At 46.2% G+C, this 18,305-nt stretch overlaps 1 protein-coding gene across 2 annotated transcripts in view; it reads left to right on the forward strand.

Moving 5' to 3' along the window:
• LOC113007509 (cyclic AMP receptor-like protein A) overlaps positions 1–18,305 on the forward strand; it is a 51,796-nt gene that overhangs the window by 23,727 nt on the left and 9,764 nt on the right. For both annotated transcript variants that reach the window (XM_026144142.2, XM_026144143.2), the window contains exon 11: positions 3,819–3,901. In XM_026144142.2, coding sequence (XP_025999927.1) covers positions 3,819–3,901 — 83 coding nt within the window. The remainder of the gene's footprint in view (positions 1–3,818; positions 3,902–18,305) is intronic.

Consider the following 18,305-nt stretch of genomic DNA (forward strand, 5'->3'; position numbering starts at 1 on the left):
ATATTTATGAGAGTTTATGCACGCGCTGCGATGCTTTAAAACAACAACAACAGCCTCCCAGATTGTGCTTGCCAAACCAGTGAGCTCCTGCTCATGTGTGTACGAGTGTGTAGCAGCAGGTGTAAACTAGAGAAAGCGATTCCTGCTGGGTGTCTGAAGACCGCTGGCTCTGGTGATTTCCATTCACTCTGCCACGTCTCCCTCCTTCTGTGCCTCACACATTCTCTGTTACTGTCACACGCACACATACACTCAAACCCCTAATGCCCTGTGTCCACACGCATTTCCCAACCCTTTTTTTTTTCCTCCCTGACTCAGCGCAGCATCATCCCCCCTCCCGCTGTCTGAGTGCATGTGCGTCTGCATCTGGCTGGAGTGGTGACGTACGTAACTAGCGCTGGCAGTTATCAGTGCTGTAAGTCACATGTTGTGACCCATCTGTGTGTGTGTGTGTGTATTTCTTGAGCAATTTGTTTGTGTTCATGCATGAGCACACATGATTGCCACAAGGTTTTGAAGCGGCACAGGTCAACGAGAGGATATTCAGATGACGGTTTTTCAGCACCCCTCACACATGCGCGCGTGCGCACGTTTAAATACATTTGCACAACTGCACACACAGCAGCTCAGTCCCGTCGGGTAGCAACAAAACTGGCTGAGCAAACAGCAAGTCGCTTGTTCGTTATCTTCTCAAGATGTTTGTTTACCGATCCACACAAGCTTTGCCTTGAGTAACAATGCAGTGGCCTCTACTTTTATGTCTATACAAGTGTGTGTGTGTGTGTGCGCATGCATGCACAACCTTGCAAACCACTGAGGGTACGCTCTATGCGTGTGTATTCTAATTGGTCTATCAACTTTTTATTTTATTCTTGGCCAGCAAAAGGGAATAGTATGTGGTTTTTCTCTTAAGGGCTCTCAGTAGGACGTTTGACTTTTTGACAAAACACACATGCCTCCTTTTTTTGAGGGATCAGCTGTCCAGCTGTTAAACGATCAGCAGTGATATACAAATATATGGCTGGAACACAATATTACTAAAGCAGTTCTTCCTCTTGTGTTACGTTATCGATGCCCTGCCGCCAGACATCTCTATATTTAAACGCACAGGGTGTCTAAAAGGATTCCCCACCAGCTTCACTTACCAAAGTCGCTATTTAATAAGTCAGGCTTATCAAATTAATGGTAGTAAAATGAATATAAGTGAAATAACTTTCAAAGAAGATGAAGCAGTTCACAGAAGAGGAAAAAAGCAGACAGTGGCACAAGTCAAATTAAAGAGCTAATTAATTTAATTATTTTTAAAATGTATAATAAAGTTCATACATAGATAATGACAGCATGCATACTAATGCATGCTAATCTAACACAGATATCATAATGTATTTTTGACGACTGCCTTGTAATAGCCTAAATATTGCAGAATCACTGTATCGTGATATGTTAGATATGGTGAGCATCATACGTGATGCAGCATGCAAAAGCCGGCCAAAGACACAGGCCGAGAATCCCCACTGTGCTCAAAAGCAGCCAAGCAATGACACAGTCATTAACAACCGGGCTTTCCAACTTCCACTGCTCTATTTTAAATGTTAGTTATCTCAAAAGTATGTCCTGTCTTAAACGTTTTTTTATGCACAAGCTGCAAATAAATGATGCAATATTTTGACCCAAACCCTCATCCAGCAAACCTCTCAGCTGCGAGGGGAAAACCCAGAGCTCAGCACAGCCACACACACACACACACACACACACACACACACACACACACACACACACACACACACACACACACACACACCTGAGGGTTTGAGCTGGCCAGTTCGCCGGCAAAATTTACCGATAGTGATGCTGGTGACTTTTCTGTGTTCAGCCTACAGCGATGAAGCTGTGTGGATTGTAATCAGTCGCCGTTTTCTTGTAAACCTAGCCAAGTTTTTTTTTTTTTTTTATCAGAAGTGTAATCAGTTACGAATGAATGCACAACAAAGGAGTGTCTGTTTGCATCATTACTAAACCACAGTAATTCAAAGAATCGGCAACGTTTGACATCTTCAAGATAAAAATAATCAGCAAAAGAGCACTTTCGGGTCTTCTCAGCCATGTTGGCTTAAAAGTTGTAACTGAAAGTCTGAAATACTGCAGCAGATGCTGCTGCTGCGCCTTATGTGGTACAGCTTTTTAAGGAGAAACATTTTCCATCTATTATGTTATTCAGTTTTAGTTCCTGAATTTTACTCCCAAAAATCCTTTAAAAAGTCCTTGAATTTAATGCTAAAGTGCCCTCAGTAAACCCGATCCTCTTATTTTTAGAGGAAGTTTTTCCTGAGACGAGCGCAAGCCCGGGTGAGTGCTGTGCTTGGTGGTGGAGGGGATGGGTCGCTCCCGATTGCTGTCTGTAATCTAGCGTGTGTCATTAACGTTGGGACCGCTGCGCCCTCTTCACATAATTACGGTTTCATTCCCCCCTCTGCTTCCCAAGCAGCGCAGGGGCCTCTGACACTGGAGGACTGTGATTAAAAACACGAGGCAGCGGAGGCACTTTACCCACACTCTTCCTGTTTCTCTTCAACCCTTCTGCACCCTTTCCTTGGCTCACTGAAATTCCTCAAATGCCTGTTTCTACGCCTCACCGAAATCTGATCTGAGATCACTTGGCTCCAAGCAGTCTTTGAAGTTGTTTTTTTTTCTGGATTTATTTTTTCCCCCCAAAATATACACACACATGCTCACACAGCCACAAATTGCCTTTTGCATGCAGCATCCTTCAGGCTGTCCTTTTCCTCTTCCACGTTGCAAAATTCTTTGCAGTATGCGTACACTCAAGTGCCCAACCATACACACACCATACACACAAGTTAGCAATTGGCAGATCTTGACACGGCCAGTGACGACAGGGCTTCCCGTGATAATAGATGCTAATCGGGCTGAGCTTGGTTTTTGCCTTGGGGTTGTGCTGTTAAAGACAGTGATGTGGAAATACGACTGGTCTCTGTTCAGTAGATCACATACAGCCAGCCTTTCTCACACAGTGAAACACCGCCTCTTGCATTCGGTACCCCCCTCAAGAACACACACGCATATATGCGTAAGATAAAATACCACTGGATTTCATCTGAATTGTTTAAAATGCTTGCGTTAGAGCCTGACTGCCTCAGGGTTTTTCTGGTGAGTAATTAATTTCCTCCATGTGGGGGTAGAGACCAGAGCTTGTGGGCCTGCCTCCTGGCTCCAACTGTGTGTAAGTGTGTGTGTATGAGAGAGGGAGAAAGAAAGAGAAGGAGGCTCTGCGCTGGCTCCGCTGCTGCGACCTAGCCTTGAGGAGGAGGAGGGGGGCGAAAAAACAGCACAGCGCAGAAAATCAATCCAGGGGCCGCGCTTCTCAGCCTCTTCCAGACGCAAGAGTCCTCCTCTCCCGGGAATTAGATAACGGCTTGTAAAAGCTCTCCACCACCAGCCTCTCACCCCCCTCCTCGACTTTTAGCTGCTGCTGCAGCATGTCTCTGTCTTCCTCTCAGCTTGTCCACGAGATATTGAATTCATCCCCTTCACATTTGCTGCAAAGTATTTGCTTCTCGTTTAATTGAAATCCCCGCTTTCTTCTCATAACTGTGTGGATGTTGCGTATTATCAGCAGGTTAATATTTTATTAGGTTTTAATTGGCCTTTGTTTCTCGCCCCTGCGCTCTGATCTTCCAGTGAAGACACTGACGCTGCGCGTGCACGTGTATGTGCGCGACGCAAAGGCGAGACGAGAGCATTAACGTGAGCATTTGAGTTTCTCTACATGGGTGAGCAGCCAATTTTCTCTCATCTAGGTTTCCTTGGCGGAGGAGATCAAGCCGTTGAAGTGGTATCCCTCAGTTTACCTGCTCGTGTCCATCTTTCCCCTCATCAACAGGTAACACACAGACACACACCTGTGCAGCTATAAACTCTGTTGTTTTATTTGCATGGGGGCTTCACTCTGCTATCTTATCTCCTCCCACCCTCCAAGCCCTGATGTGCCTTTCCCATTCTTTAGCTCTCTCTGTTATCTTAACTCTCGGAAAGCACTGCTCTCCCTCTTTCCGTTCGTAGCAGTTGAACGCTAAAGGAGGGCGTGCGTGTGTGTGTGTGAGAGGGAGAGAGAGAGAGAGAGAGAGAGATGGAGGTATAGAGCGTTTTATTGGCTTTTATAAAACCTGAGCTTCGTCGGCTGAGGGTTGGGTGGGAGGAGGCGGGTGGTCCAGTAAATGATAACCCCAGCGCTGTTATTACTCCTTCCCTCCCTTTCCTTTCCCTTCCTTTCCTTACTCCTCATCTCCCTCCCTCTCCTTTTTCATTTATTTGCCCCCCCCCCTCCCCATCTCAACACAGCACTGGTGTGATTGACAGGTCAGGGTTACTAAGTGATTAGCTGCAGCGGCTCTGCTTGTCGCCACGGCGATGTAGGCGGAGACACAGGTCAATTACAGGGTCAACGTCTTTCAAAAGCTCTGCTCAAACACTGCCCATCACCCTTCACCCCCCCCCCCGGCCCTGCTCGCCACCTCACCCTTCCCTTCTCCCCCCATTCACCTCTCCATCCATTCCAGACCCTTTCCTCCCGTGCCCCGGCTGTCGGCTGATGAAGATGACAAACTGCATCCTGCGCTAACGCTGCCCCCCCCCCCCCCCCCCCCCCCCCACCTTACACACACCACCCCCTTTCCCTCCCTTAATGCCACTTTCCCTTCCTCTCGCCTTCTTTTACGCTCAAAAAGTCTTTGTTATTGTCCTCTTATTTTCACTCTTCCTTGCTCAGGCGCTCCATCTTTCTGCTGCTGTGTTTTTATGTCACCCCACTCCACCCCCTCCCTCCCTCCCTTTTTCCTCCTCCTCCACTTTTCCTCTCCTCAGCGACACAAAGCCCCCCTCTCTCTCTCTCTCTCTCCCCTCTCTTGAGCAAATACGCTCTCGCTCAGCTCGGCTCTGCCTTTCTCCAGAGAGCGAACGAGTAGAAAACGGGAATGAATTGCTCTCTCGTCGTCGTCCTCCTCCTCCTCCTCCTCCCCCGTTCAGCAGCGCTGGCTGTATATATCTCCGGCTCCTATTAATTTGTTAGCCCCCCCCCCTCCCCTTCCCCTACTCACTCGCCTCCCTCCCCCTGCCTCATATCCTCCACCTCTTCCTCCTCCTCTCTTTCTCCATCTCTCCCTCCTTCCTTCCCTCCCCTCTGCTGAGTGCTGGAGTGTGTAAAGTGTTTGTCACGGTGTCGTGCCGATGTCGCTGTGCTCTGCTTCCGCACGGCAGACAGCCTTAGTGTGTGTGTTTTGTTGTATATGAGAGCGTGCGTGCGCGTGGGTGGGTGGTTGGTTTCATGTCGAGGCGAATGTGCTGTCTCTGCTTGTTCCCCTGTGTGTGTGTGTGTGTGTGTGTGTGTGTGTGTGTGTGTGTGTGTGTGTGTGTGTGTGTGTGTGTCGGCGTGAATGCGTGCGCACTTGTTTGTCCGCCTCAACCGGAGTGTGTGCTTCTTCGCGTCTGCCCGCGACAGCTCCCATGTGTTTGCGTGCGTGCGTTTTTTATTTTGTGTGTGCATGCCTAGCGCGTGTGTGTGTGTGTGTGTGTGTGTCTGAGTGGGGGATTATTTCTATCTGAGCTCCAAAGCCTCCTAAACAGGGCTTAGAGAGACGGCCCAGGGCAGCAGCTAAAGCCGTCGGGTAGAGCTCTCTCTTTCTCGCTCGCTCTCTGTGCAACCCTCTCTGCTGCTCTCTCTCTCTCTGTGCCATTTCTCCCTGCCCTGATCCATTGCGTTAATACACAGACACTCCCACACACAAACACACTCTTGTTTTGGCCCTCATCTGCTGCTGCCACACACACACAAACACACACACATACACGCACATAGTCACACGCCACACGCAATTTTAATCTGTTCCAAATGCACACTGGTAAATGTGTTAATTCGACACCAGCTGTTGCGAATTGAAATGGGAAAACGCTCCTATTTCGTGTCGCCCGCGCTTGCACACACTCGCACGGACAAGCCATTTTACGTCATTTCGCCGTACACATCCATCTCTCTCACACGCTCGCTCTCTCGCTCTCTCGCACTCACTCATTCGCTTGCCCTCATTTGGCAACACAAAAGTAGCACCAGACACTCGCACCTTCGCACTCATCCCTCCTCCTTCTCCTCCCCTTTCTCCTTCTCCTTCTTTCTCTCGCGCTCTCCCACTTCAGTCTCTCTCGGCTCTTTGTGTGCGTCTGTGTGTGTGTGCGTCTGTGTGCGTGTGTGTGTAAGCACTGCCTGGGCACGACTAGAGTTTTCACAGTCTGCTTCTCACATCGCCTCCCCTGTGTGCTTTATGGTGTGGGTGTGTGTTTGTTTACAAGGCTTGTCTAGATTCCTACTGTGCGCGCTTGTACGCTTGTTTGCATAAATAAGCCCTCTCTTCGGAACCTAGCTGCCGATTTCTGTGGTGCGTCGCAGCTCGATGTGCAAGTGCTCCTCCCGGACAGCCTGCTCGTCTTTTGCCAAGACTTCTTGCTCTCCTCACCCCGATCCCCTTTTAAACACCAAAGCGCACCACCAAATCGGCCTTACCATTCAGTGCTTTTTTTTTTCTCCCCTTCTTTTTCTTTACAGCTTTGTCTTGAAGCTGCAGCTCCAGTTTTCAAAGCCGCTTGGCTTTGAGCAATCAGGGTTACGCGCCTTGTGCAGGGGGGCGCTTCAGCGTGGATAGATTGGCCCTGGCGGCAGGGCTTGAACCGGTGATGTGTCTGTAACCTTGAGTTCACCCTGCCGCTCCAGGAGGTAGCTTGCATCCTCCTAGTTATTCTTGGTTTCACTCAGTGCTGTCTGTGTGGTTTTCGTGGTGTGTGTATAGGCCTATACGGTGCTAGCACAAGATTTTTATTTTTTTATTTATTTATTTTTTTGTATGGGCTCCCTACAGCGCCTAGCCCCCCTACACCCCCACTCGTCTTTCTCTGGAGGAGATCTGATTTCCCTGCTCCAGGCGAGCAGCGAGAACAAGACAGTGTGCGCACGCATCTGTGTGTGCTTCAGTGCGTGTCTGCACTTTTGTGTGTGTGCGCACACGCGCTACCCGGGCCAGGCAGACCTTCCCCATCTCCGCTCTGCGCTTTGAAAAACGAGGGAGGAAATCTCAGAGCAGCAGTTATTATTCATCCCTCAAAGAGAACGGGGAGGAGGCGGGGGAGGAGGAGAGAGGGAGGGAGGGATGGATGGATGGAGGGAGGAAGAAAGAGAGAGCCAAACGGGAGGGATGGAGGGAGGGGCGTGGGGGGGATACATTAACTCTTATCACACTGTATTCGGCATTCTGCATCCCAGGATGCGCTCTTGCTCTCCCTCTCTCTTTCTCACTCCTGCTTTCTCTTCCCTTTCTACAGTCCCCTCCTTCCGTTCCTTGCCTCTACGCTTCTCGGAATATCTTGCATTCAGCGCATATGGACGTGTGTTTGTGACGTACTGTATACCCTTACTATCTTTTGTGGTGTATTTTGTTTACTTGAACAAGTAAGCTGGTGCTGAAAGGCAGTATGTGAGGTTCCAAACTCTCATCTTTCTTTGTCTGCAAGCCTTCTTTATTTATCCATCGCCTCACTTTCAATTTACAGTGTAAGAGTGGCAGCGTTGTCCTGTTTGCTAAAATAAGTTTTGAACTTGATATAACTTGCAGATAAGTGGTGTTTTGTTTTGTTTTTCAGATCTAGAGGCAAAATGAACCATTCTTGTCTTTTTTGGGATGCTTTGATTTGCGGTTTTGCAGGAGTGACATGACAGTCTATAGGGATTTGCCACTAAAGTTGAGATTAGCTTGGTTTAAACTGTAATTGCGCAGAGTGAAAGTTAACATTTTAAGAAAGCACATACTTAAGAGTGAAACCTCTAATCCTTTAATTTTGACATTTTATTTTAACCTATTTACACACAGAGAACATCAATGTTTGCAAATCTGACCTGTCTGTAGCATCAGATGTCATGCTCTTTGAGCAACCCGATTGCCTGTGCGATAGCGTAGCCACAGACAGCTGTTCGACCCACATAATATTTGGTGGTTATGTGACCATGCCTACTGTGCGCGCCTGCATGCGCACACTTGTATTTGCATCACGGGCAGTGATTGGTGTGCAGCTGGAGACGGAGAGCCACACAGCCATTCGTCTCCCATTGAGCAGCAGTGACTCTCCGCTATTCATCCCCATTTAGCGAGACGGCGAGATGGTCTACAGGGCTGTGTGTACTTCACACACACACACACACACACACACACACACACACACACACACACACACACACACACACACACACACACACACACACACACACATAGGGGCCACCCGTATCAAGGCTGGACACACACACACACACACACACACACACACACACACACACACACACACACACACACACACACACACACACACACACACACACACCAAGGCTGAATTTTCAGTTTTGAAGTAGAAACATAGTTGTAACATGTATCTCTTTGCATACATGTAAATGACACCAGCAGAACACACAAACACATTTGCATGACCCCAACACATTGAAATGTACTGACCTGACTGCTCTTACATACATGTAGGTCATGTAGACAAATATCCATATATAGGCATACAGGGTCATTCTGGTGTATATGCACATGAACACATATGCATATGGTATACACATGCAAAACCTAAAGGAGATACTGGATAACCTCCCTCACACTCTGCCGTATGCAAACATAAACACATACACACGCACCCACACATACCCTGTTCCCCCTCCCTCTGCTCTTTCAGGCACGTCTTTAAATATTCATCACTCTGGCTGCTCTGTGAGTGCCGTAAACGCTGCCTCACACTCCAGGGAATAGCTAAAGCCTACTCTATCATCTGCTCTCCCTCCCTCCCTCCTCTCTCTCACAGACACACACACACGCGCACCCACCCCTACACACACGGACACACTTCTAGCCACAGCCGCTCACAAGGACGAACTGACTCGCACAAACACTCTGAGGCACAGCCAGTGGCATCACTGGACGCACAGACACATGCAGGTACATGAATCAGGTGCAGGGAAACACGTATGCTTCGATGCACGAAGAGATTTTGTTTGTGTGTGTGTGTGTGCGTGCGTTTACTGGCTCCCAGCACAGTGCGTTGAGCGGTGTTGTGTTCCAGGAAACAGGATGTCTCTTTGTTTGGGTTTTATTCTGTTGGTGAACGTTAGCCGCTTTAGTCCCTGGGGTCTGTGTATGCCGCTTTGTCTGTTACCGTGTGTGTGCGTGCGTGTGTGTGTGTGTGTGCGCATCCCATGCAGGTGTGCCTGTTTATGTGTTTCAGGATTATTCCAGAAATTTTGGCAAAAATGAACGTGTTTGGACCAAGCATGTGCAGTTGTCTATAATGGGAGCATTTACACCCATATTGACCTTATGCTCAAAGTAGATCATCTTCCAGTTTTCAGTTGTAGCGCACACGCATGCAGACACACTAGCACGACGCACATGCAGACCGTGGTTTCATCTACGTGTCGTTACACCCAGGAGAAAGAAGATAAAGCACACCATCCTCTAGCAGATAGTTCCCAAGCAATAGAGCTGAACACACGTTTGCGCGGTTGATCACATGTTGTCACTGTACAAAGAAAAGCCTGTCCTGGGTTTTTGCTGCCCTAAAGGCCACCACACATGTATCAAAGAGACGCAAGCAACCAACGGATCAACAGGTCAAGCTTTATGTAAATGAATTTCAGGCACTGAGTTTAAAAAACCCAGTGTTGAGTGTTTAAAAAAAATCTTCTTTATTGCTTTGTCTATTGAGATTATTGAGAGGAAAAACCACAAAGATTAGAGTTTTTACGTGTGAAGAATCTGGATTCAACAAGTGGATTCTACCATATTTTGAGTCCTTTAAAAGGCTATCATGGCTCGAAGCACTGTGAAGAATAATTAGACGAAAATAAACTGTGACAATGTCTAGTTCATTTTTCATCCTCTCTGTTTGAGATTAGTGTTTGTCTTTCTAAATGTTTTAGAAATATAGATATAATAGAAACCTTTGAGCTGGATTTAGTTTTAGGGGCTTAAAAGCTAAAATCTTTCTGAAACCTTCAGGAAAGGCAGTAGAATATCATGTGAGCTTGGCATACATTTAAAAAATTATATATAAATCTCCTTCTTTACTGTCCTATACTTGCATTGATTTTGTCCCACCTATAATTTATCTTAGATATCAAATTCAATTTTACAGAATTAGACTTTCTAGTCAAAGAAAAGTTCTGATTCGCTGTCAGCAGCGGCACCGCAGGGAGAATGAGAGCCTTGTTTGGGCACTGCGAAGCATGTGATTTGTCTGGAGGGAAGAAAAAAAAAAAGAAGTAAGGCAGTCAGTCATAGAGCGGAGGAAGTGCAATCGGGTTCAGGATGACTTCTCTGTCTGGCTGCCCTCCACTCTGGGGAAGGAGTTCTCGTCCAAGCTGTTTTAAGTGCGTTTCACCCACAGCTCTGAGGATGTTCGGCACAACAATTAGAGGCAGACAAAAAAAAGAAAAAGAAAAGGTGAACGCTGATAGAAGGAGGAAATGGAAACGGAGGGAAGGAAAGTGGTATAGACTGGCAGGGTGGGATATTGGAGGAGATAGGGAGAGGCAGTAAATGAGGGATTTTGCAGAGAATGCGGAAGGTGAGATAGACGGGTTCAAAGAGTGAGTGACAGCTTGATAGATGGAAGGTCTGAATAAGTGAGCGAGGCTTCGGAGACGCTGCGCGAGTACTAATGATTGACTGCATGCTTACAGGTGGCAGCAGGCTGAGACTTAAGGCTACATGCGCCCGCGAGCGTGAGCGCAGAAGCGTGTCTTCGTGTTTATTGTTGTTGACCATTTGCTCCCGATATTGTGTACACAGCATCATCCCTTTTGTGAGACTTGCTCAACTACGCCGCACACACAAAACCCCGACACGCGCGCACACAGCACCTCAGCCAGGCATCGCCCGCAGCCACACTCTCCTTCTCACCACTGCCTCCCTCATTCATCTTTCATTAGCCTGGCTCACACAGGAGAAACAGCCTACCACCCCCTACCATCCTCCCCCATCCTCCGCACGCCTCCACCAGCCTCTCCATCTCTCCCTTCTCTCTATCTAACCTCCTTGCACCCCCCCCCCCCCCCCCCCCGTGTCTTATCTTGGTTTCTCTCGCACGTAATCTCTTTTGTTTGTCTCACTCATGTCTTGCAATCTGTCTTTTTAGATATCTCTCCTACTCCTCCTCTTCCTCTTTCCCTTCCCTTCTCTCTCTCTGCCTCTTCGGCTTCTTTTTTAGTCTTTTTCATTCAGCCTCGCTCCTTCACCCCTTTGCCCTCTTCCCTGCTCCTCCTCCTCCATCGCTCTCGGCCCCTCGTTCCCCTCCACGGCCTCCTCACTCTTCCACGTTTTCACCTCTTTTATCGTCTTCTCCGTTTTCGCTCCCGCTCTCCCTTCTCTCCTTCCTGTGCAGCGCCGTTTCTCTGACACTCGTCTCTGCCCAGCCTCCCCCCTCCCCCCGCCTTCCTGTCTCCCTTTCTCTCCCCCTCGCCTGCTCTTTTTCTTCCTTTCATTTTGCTCTCCGTCTCTCCCTCGATGGAGGGGAAAGGCTCTTCGCCTCTAATTGCGGCTGTTCCGTTGCCATGGCGCGTGTTGCTCAGCGCTGCGAGGTGCTGTCTGTGTGTGTGTCTGTGTGTGTGCGCACGCATGTGTGTGCGCCTGCATGTGTCTGTGTGTGTGTGTGTGTGTTTGTGTGTGGCAGGCAGATGATTGCTTGCTGCCAGCTCTCGTTTCCCGGACGCCGATCGTGTTTCTTTGCGGCAGCAGGAAAAAAAAAATGAGACGCCAGAAATAGCCCCCCTTCACACAGACCCACTCACTCTCACCGCTGTGCTGTCAGAGAGACACACATACGCAGGCAGGCGCACACACACAGCCGCTCACACAAACACACATCCACTGCATTTCCTCTCCTTCTGACATTCTCGGCGTATGTGACCCAGGTTAGACTGAATGTAGACACCTATTTTGCACACGCACGGGCAGTGATGTGTGTTTATGTGTATCCACATGTGTCCAACTTCCTCTTCGTGCGTGTCCGTGTGTGTGTCTTTGTGTGTGTGTTTCCTGCGTCTCTTAGGAGGTTGTGTGGGGACTCCTGATTTATTTCACCTTTAATGGGAAGTGAAATGAATGTGACTAGCAGCTGGTCTGGTCCTCGGAGATATCGCGGTAGGCTAACCCAGAAAACAGTTCTGAAATGGTCCCTACTCTGACAAGCACCAGGATACGCCACTCTACGCTCCACTGGCTGCACTGTTGGTTTTATTTTAAGCTTCGTTTAGACGTTTAGTCGACACCTTTATCCAGAATTACGGCAGGTAGATTCTTGTTGCCGGTTTATATTCGACCTCTGGCCAACTCAACTTGTGCTTTTCTTTCTGTCACAACTTTTTAAAGGGTTGTTGGAAGGTAAATGGAGACAGATTAATGGCAAATAAACCTTGCAACCTCACGCTGCAAAAGAGGATAAGAGAGGATTATAACCAGATTTGTGGATGAATCTCCATAATCATCTTCTGTGCTTTTCTCCTGCAGTTCTCACTGGGCTTTTAAGGGGAAAAAACAACAGCCTGTTTATGTGCCTGCTTGGTTTTGACAAAGTTTGCGTAACTTAAATCTAAAAGTTTTAGGAGCTGTTTGTAAGACTGCTAAAAAATAAACAAAATGTGCACAAATGACAAGAAAAAATACACTAAAATCTCCTTAATCATCCATCCTTCCATCTGTTCATTCATCCATCCATCCGTTTTTCTACTGCTCTGGATTCCAGATCGTGGGGGTAGCAGTTTAAGCAGAGAAGCCCAGACCTCCTTTTCCTTTCTCCAGCTCATCCGGCGGGAATTAGGTCTTCCTGATAGAACATGCCCAAAACATCTTACCTAGGAGGCATCCAGGAGGCGTCTTAGTCAGATATCTGATCTATTTCAGTTAGTTTTGTTTTATGTGGCAAAGTAGTGGGTCCTGCCAAACGACACAACTCACCCTATCACTAAGAGAACATCTGGCCATCCTTTAGTGGAAACTGATTTCTGCAGCTTGTATTCTCAGTCTCATTCTTTAGGTCACTATCTAGAGCAGGGGTGTCGAACTCCAGGCCTCAAGGGCCAGTGTCCTGCAGGTTTTGGATAACATCCTGGGTCAACACACCGGAATCAAATGATTAGTTCATTACCAGACTTGTGGAGAACTGCAAGGCACGTTGAGGAGGTAATTTAGCAATTTAAATCAGCTGTGTTGGATCAAGGACACATCTAAAACCTGCAGGACACCGGCCCTCGAGGCCTGGAGTTCGACACCTGTGATCTAGAGCTTGTGGTCTTAAAGATGAGGGTGGGAACATAGATTGGCAAGTAAATTGACAGCTTCACTTTCACACTGAGCTCTCTCTTCCCTACAGTACAACATCTCTCCGGTCGCTTTTGGTGACCGTTTATTCCCTGTCAAATGCACCGCTGTTTTAGTTTTTCTTTGACCTGTTGACTTTTGTTACTTGGCACATCGTACCACTGCTATCGCAGCTGGGTTGAGGTACGACCATGATGGTTTTTACTGCCATAATAATGATATAAAAGTTACTGCTCAGACAGAGGGAGATGGTGCAACAGTTTCTGTGAGACTGTGGAAAAAACATCTTCTCTTCCTATATCAATACTGATATGACGGTATGGTTTGAGTGGTGCTACCTATCGTTCAGGAGAATATTAGAAGAAGTCTAACCTCTTGTGAATTGCTTGGAGTTGAGGTGAACCAAGCTCTCTTCCCACGCTTAAGCTTACTGTCACACTGTTTACAATATGCCCTAACCCAGCCCGTGGCATCAGGTGATGCTATACTGTCTGCATTTCCCTCAGTATGCAAGTAAAAATAAAAATGCCTGAATGTGGCAAAAGCATATGGGCACAGTGCCACAAAGGTATATAGATCCTCAAAGCTTAGATGGCGACATGTATCCCTTATATCTTTATGCAGTCTTTTTTTGTTGGGAAACAGTCTGGTTTTCAACCAGTGCCGACTGTTTCATTCACTTGTTAAAAAAAGAGTTCTGTCAGCGCATAATTTAAGCTTTCACTAATTAATTAATACATTTTGTGAGTAATTATTAATTCTCTGAGCAACTCGATGGTAAAGCAGAGGGGAACCCTCAGGACCATTTAGACTTTCTCAGAAGGATTTGTTGCATTTAGCTTCTTTGGTTTAATAATAATAATTCTGTTCTAATTTGAATTTCAGTCTAATTTTCTATCAGGTTTCCTTCATAAAATGGCATAGATACCATCCTTTCTCAGCCGGCTGCAGGTACCATAGCTGGATCGCTCACTGATTAGGACTTCATAATGGGGCCAAAGACCATAGCCGTGTGTGTGTTTGTTTAGAAAGTGACAGGTACATGAAACAGTCGCCTTTCCAAATGGCCAGGCGTACCTTGCTTGTAGCATAGATGGAGTGAAGGCAGGGCATGACGTCTGTAGCCACTACGACTCTTTCCCCTTTTCCTTTTATTTTGGTGTGTGTGGCTAAGTTTTGACAGAGCTGAAGCCTCCGCTCTCATAGTTACGGTCCTCCACTGTGGCATGCCAATTTAAAACATATTTGTAATAACAACCATAAACCACGAGGAGACTGAGTTTCTCTGTCATCCCAACTCAAACAGAGTGAGACACTTTACGCAGTTCTCAATTTCTGCAGTTGCATTTGCCCAAAGAAGCTTAAAATCGAATCCATATTGGCAATTAAAGATCATTTGTTCTTGAATCTGGACCTTCAGTATTTGGGTCAGAAAGGTGCGCCAAACAGATACACAAAGACTCGGGATCAGTATCAAGGCAAAAAATAGAAATAAACACTGAATCGTGCATCCCCGTTTTCTATAACGAAAGATTTTGGCAGACATTGTAGTTGGTTCATTTATACTAGAAAAGGGAATTTGGCATCATTAAACTTCATGGTTTCTGTTAAATTAGCAATGAGCAGACAGCAGTCAAATTCTATGGCGTGTAAAGAATTTAAATTATCAAAAAAAAAAAAGAACTGGACTGTTGTTCAAGCAAAAGATGTTAGTGTATGTAACAGCTGTAAGGAGCCTATGTCTTCATAGCCTCCATACATTTTATGTTGTTAGTGGGGCAGTTTGAACTCTTGCTGGCAGAGCTGGGAGCACATCTGAGGAGGTGGGGAAATCATTTCAGAGAGCCGATTGACCCGCAGCATCTAGCTGTGTGTAAGAGGTAAAATAGTGTTATTTTACTATTTGTGTATCCAATACTGGTGCACATTTTGAGCTACAGCACACTTGTTGCCATGTGCAGTGGTCCGATTGGTCAGATATGCTTATTTGAATCATAAAAATTAAGCTTGATTTGATATTTGCAAATATTATGTTAACGTGTCCAGTGACTGAAGGCCTTTATTGACACATTTAAGGATCAGAGTTTGGTTTCACTTAAACGTTGAGATTATTGAGTGTGGTTACATCAGGAAAAAATAATCATTTATGTATTATTGCTCCAAGAGACCACAATTAAAATGATGGATAGCCTCTGTTGCAAGTTTTATCTTTTTCTTTTCATATTTAAGAGTGGCTTGCAGGTTGGGAATTTATCTGTATGAAAATGAAGCAGAAAGCAGATTTAGCAAAACCGTGTCTGCAAATGCACTACAATAAAAAACATTCACGGTCGTTATTGTAGTATCGGGTTGGAATTTGCTGTAAATAAACACACTGTAATGACACAAAAGTGCGAGTGGCCAGGCTAGGTTAAGTTTAGGAATAACAAATGGATCCGAAAACGTATAACCTTAAAATATTTTGAAAATGCAGGGTTTTTTTGTAATCATATCTCGCTTGGGTAACATAAATCAACGCTGTGTTTTTAGTTGTCACGTTGGCGAGAGCAAGGTGGAGGAAAAAGCTGGCTAATTTGGAAGTTATCAGACGTTAGGAAAAAAGCATGTACAGCGCCTCGTTTATATTTTCATCAAGCAGAAACTCAGGCTCTGCTATCGCTGCTGCTGGTAGTGTAAGAGGCTGCTGTTGACAGCGCACCTGAAGCAGCTGTGTGTACCAAAGAAGCTGCACCAGCTATTAGTTTCATACAGCTGCGACATCCCAACTGGAGCTCCATCTTATCTCCGGGAACAAAATCTTCCCGTCTAAAAATGGGTGGTGCACGCAGCCTTTTTCAAGACCGTGATGCAGAAGCAGAAGAAGTCTACATCCACAAAAGAACTCAAGCACAAAAATGAGCTCAGTAGTTCTTATTTGTTTTTTTTCTGGACATGATGTCCTGACAGACTGGGCAGAAAATTGTGAAATGCCATCTACTACTGAGGCCTGATTTAGACTGAATCGAGCCGACAGTTTGGCCCATGTGCGTGGCTGACGTCGAAGTGTTTATGCTTGTGTTGGTGGACTTGTGTGTTAATTGCTCCATGGTTTTTGTGGGGTAAAACATTTTTGTTGCTCAAGTTTTCCAATTCCTTTTTCTGATAGGCAGAAATTTGCTGAGATCCTTATATTGATGCTTATGATTATCACCCCTCACATTGAGGTGACAAATTTCCTGCTGAAGCATAAATCCCCAGTAAGAAAGAGAGGACTCCTGTTTGGGATATATAGTGTTTTGTTTTTTCTTTTTTTCTTTTTTATGTCTCTAGAAATGTAAGACATTGCATTAACTTTTTAGTCATTTCCAAAAAATAATGACAAATATTAAATATAAATCAATTTGCTCCGATTTTAGTTTATTCTCACGGCAAGTAACAGAGTCGCTCCTCTTCCTGGCACCTGGGTGCTTTTCAATGCTTGCTTTGTATTTAAATGTGTTAAAATGGATTTATCCATTGCCTTTTCAGTGCTTAAACCATCTGCCATCAAATGAAACTCCTCTGAAGGATAACCCTGCCAATGTAAGTTTATGTGTTTCCTATTGGAAATAAATCCTGTTGCAAGCCCTGAACCTACTTTGGACGTCTCCACTACACAAAGCTTTTTGTTTATTTTTGATCTGGCCTTCAGTGTCCTGTTATTGTAAGTAGAAAGTTTCCAGTCTTTTGAGTAGTATTCTCTAAAACATTATCTGCCTCCTGTGCGACTAGAAAGTGACAGTGATGTAATAGCATCACGACATTTAACATTGTTTTTATAAAACACATTTGGTTAGTCACCAGGAGTTATTTTTATTAGCCTGGCTGATGTCACTGCAGCCACGAAGACTCGTCATGTTCATGTGCAGGGTGCAGTGATGGCTCAGTATTTGTGGTGCTATTGTGAAGTGATTGCTACAGAGAGTGATTTAAAGCACAGCGGTGTTAAAATTGCTAAAGATTTCCCCAATATAATTGTCATTTCAAAAACTAATGAAAAAAAATCTCTGTGAGTCAGACAGTCACATAGGAATAGGTGATTGGAGAGTCCCACGTAACTTTGTGCAACCACAATACAAGAGTGGCCCACCCAACCCCCAAGACACAGATGACTTTGGCGACCCTGAGGTCAACCACTGTGGCCACTTAGTTCGTGCTGCACACTAAACCCAAGAACACAACACATGCAGAAAATGCCATGAGCCGCGCGGCGGTTTGATTCTCACGCTAATAGATCAATAAAAGACATTAGTGGCGGGCTAGCCCAGCGAGCAGCGCTAATACAAGGTTAATCCAGGGTTAATGGCTGAGCAGCATCGTTCTCAGAGGCAGCCATTAGTTCTCAGCCGCACCATACAATATCAGGTTCTTCTCCTAGTCGTGCCCCAGGTTTCCAGGCGCGGGGAAGGAAATTGAAAAGAAAGGAATAGCGGCTCACTCTCACGAGTCAAGATGAAAATGAGATATCCAGATAGATGAAACTGAATGCAAAGAAATGGGGGCGATATCTGAGTGAGGCCGAGCAGCGTGCGGGGGAAACGTGCGCGGAATGAAAAAGAAGGGAAAGATGGGATGGCGAAATTGTGGTCAGGAGAAGTAGGAAACTGAGATGAGAGAAAGGGGGTGAGAAGGAGAGGAAGGGAGTTGAGCGCTACACATCTCCCTGTCCTTGTAAAGTGCTGCGTGCTGTCGAAGCGGCAGCCAAGAATGTGTCAGCCCAGCCGTCTCACGCTGCCTAATGGGCTCTTAAACGCTGATATAAAGCTCACTCGCTCTTTCGCCCTCCCCTTTTCCTCTCTCTCTCCTTTTTCTGCCTCTGCCACTTACTTCTCGTTCTCACCCTGTCCCTCACTCTGTCACTCACTT

Source organism: Astatotilapia calliptera, chromosome 16, assembly GCF_964374335.1.
Source record: "Astatotilapia calliptera chromosome 16, fAstCal68.1, whole genome shotgun sequence".
Lineage (NCBI taxonomy): Eukaryota > Metazoa > Chordata > Actinopteri > Cichliformes > Cichlidae > Astatotilapia > Astatotilapia calliptera.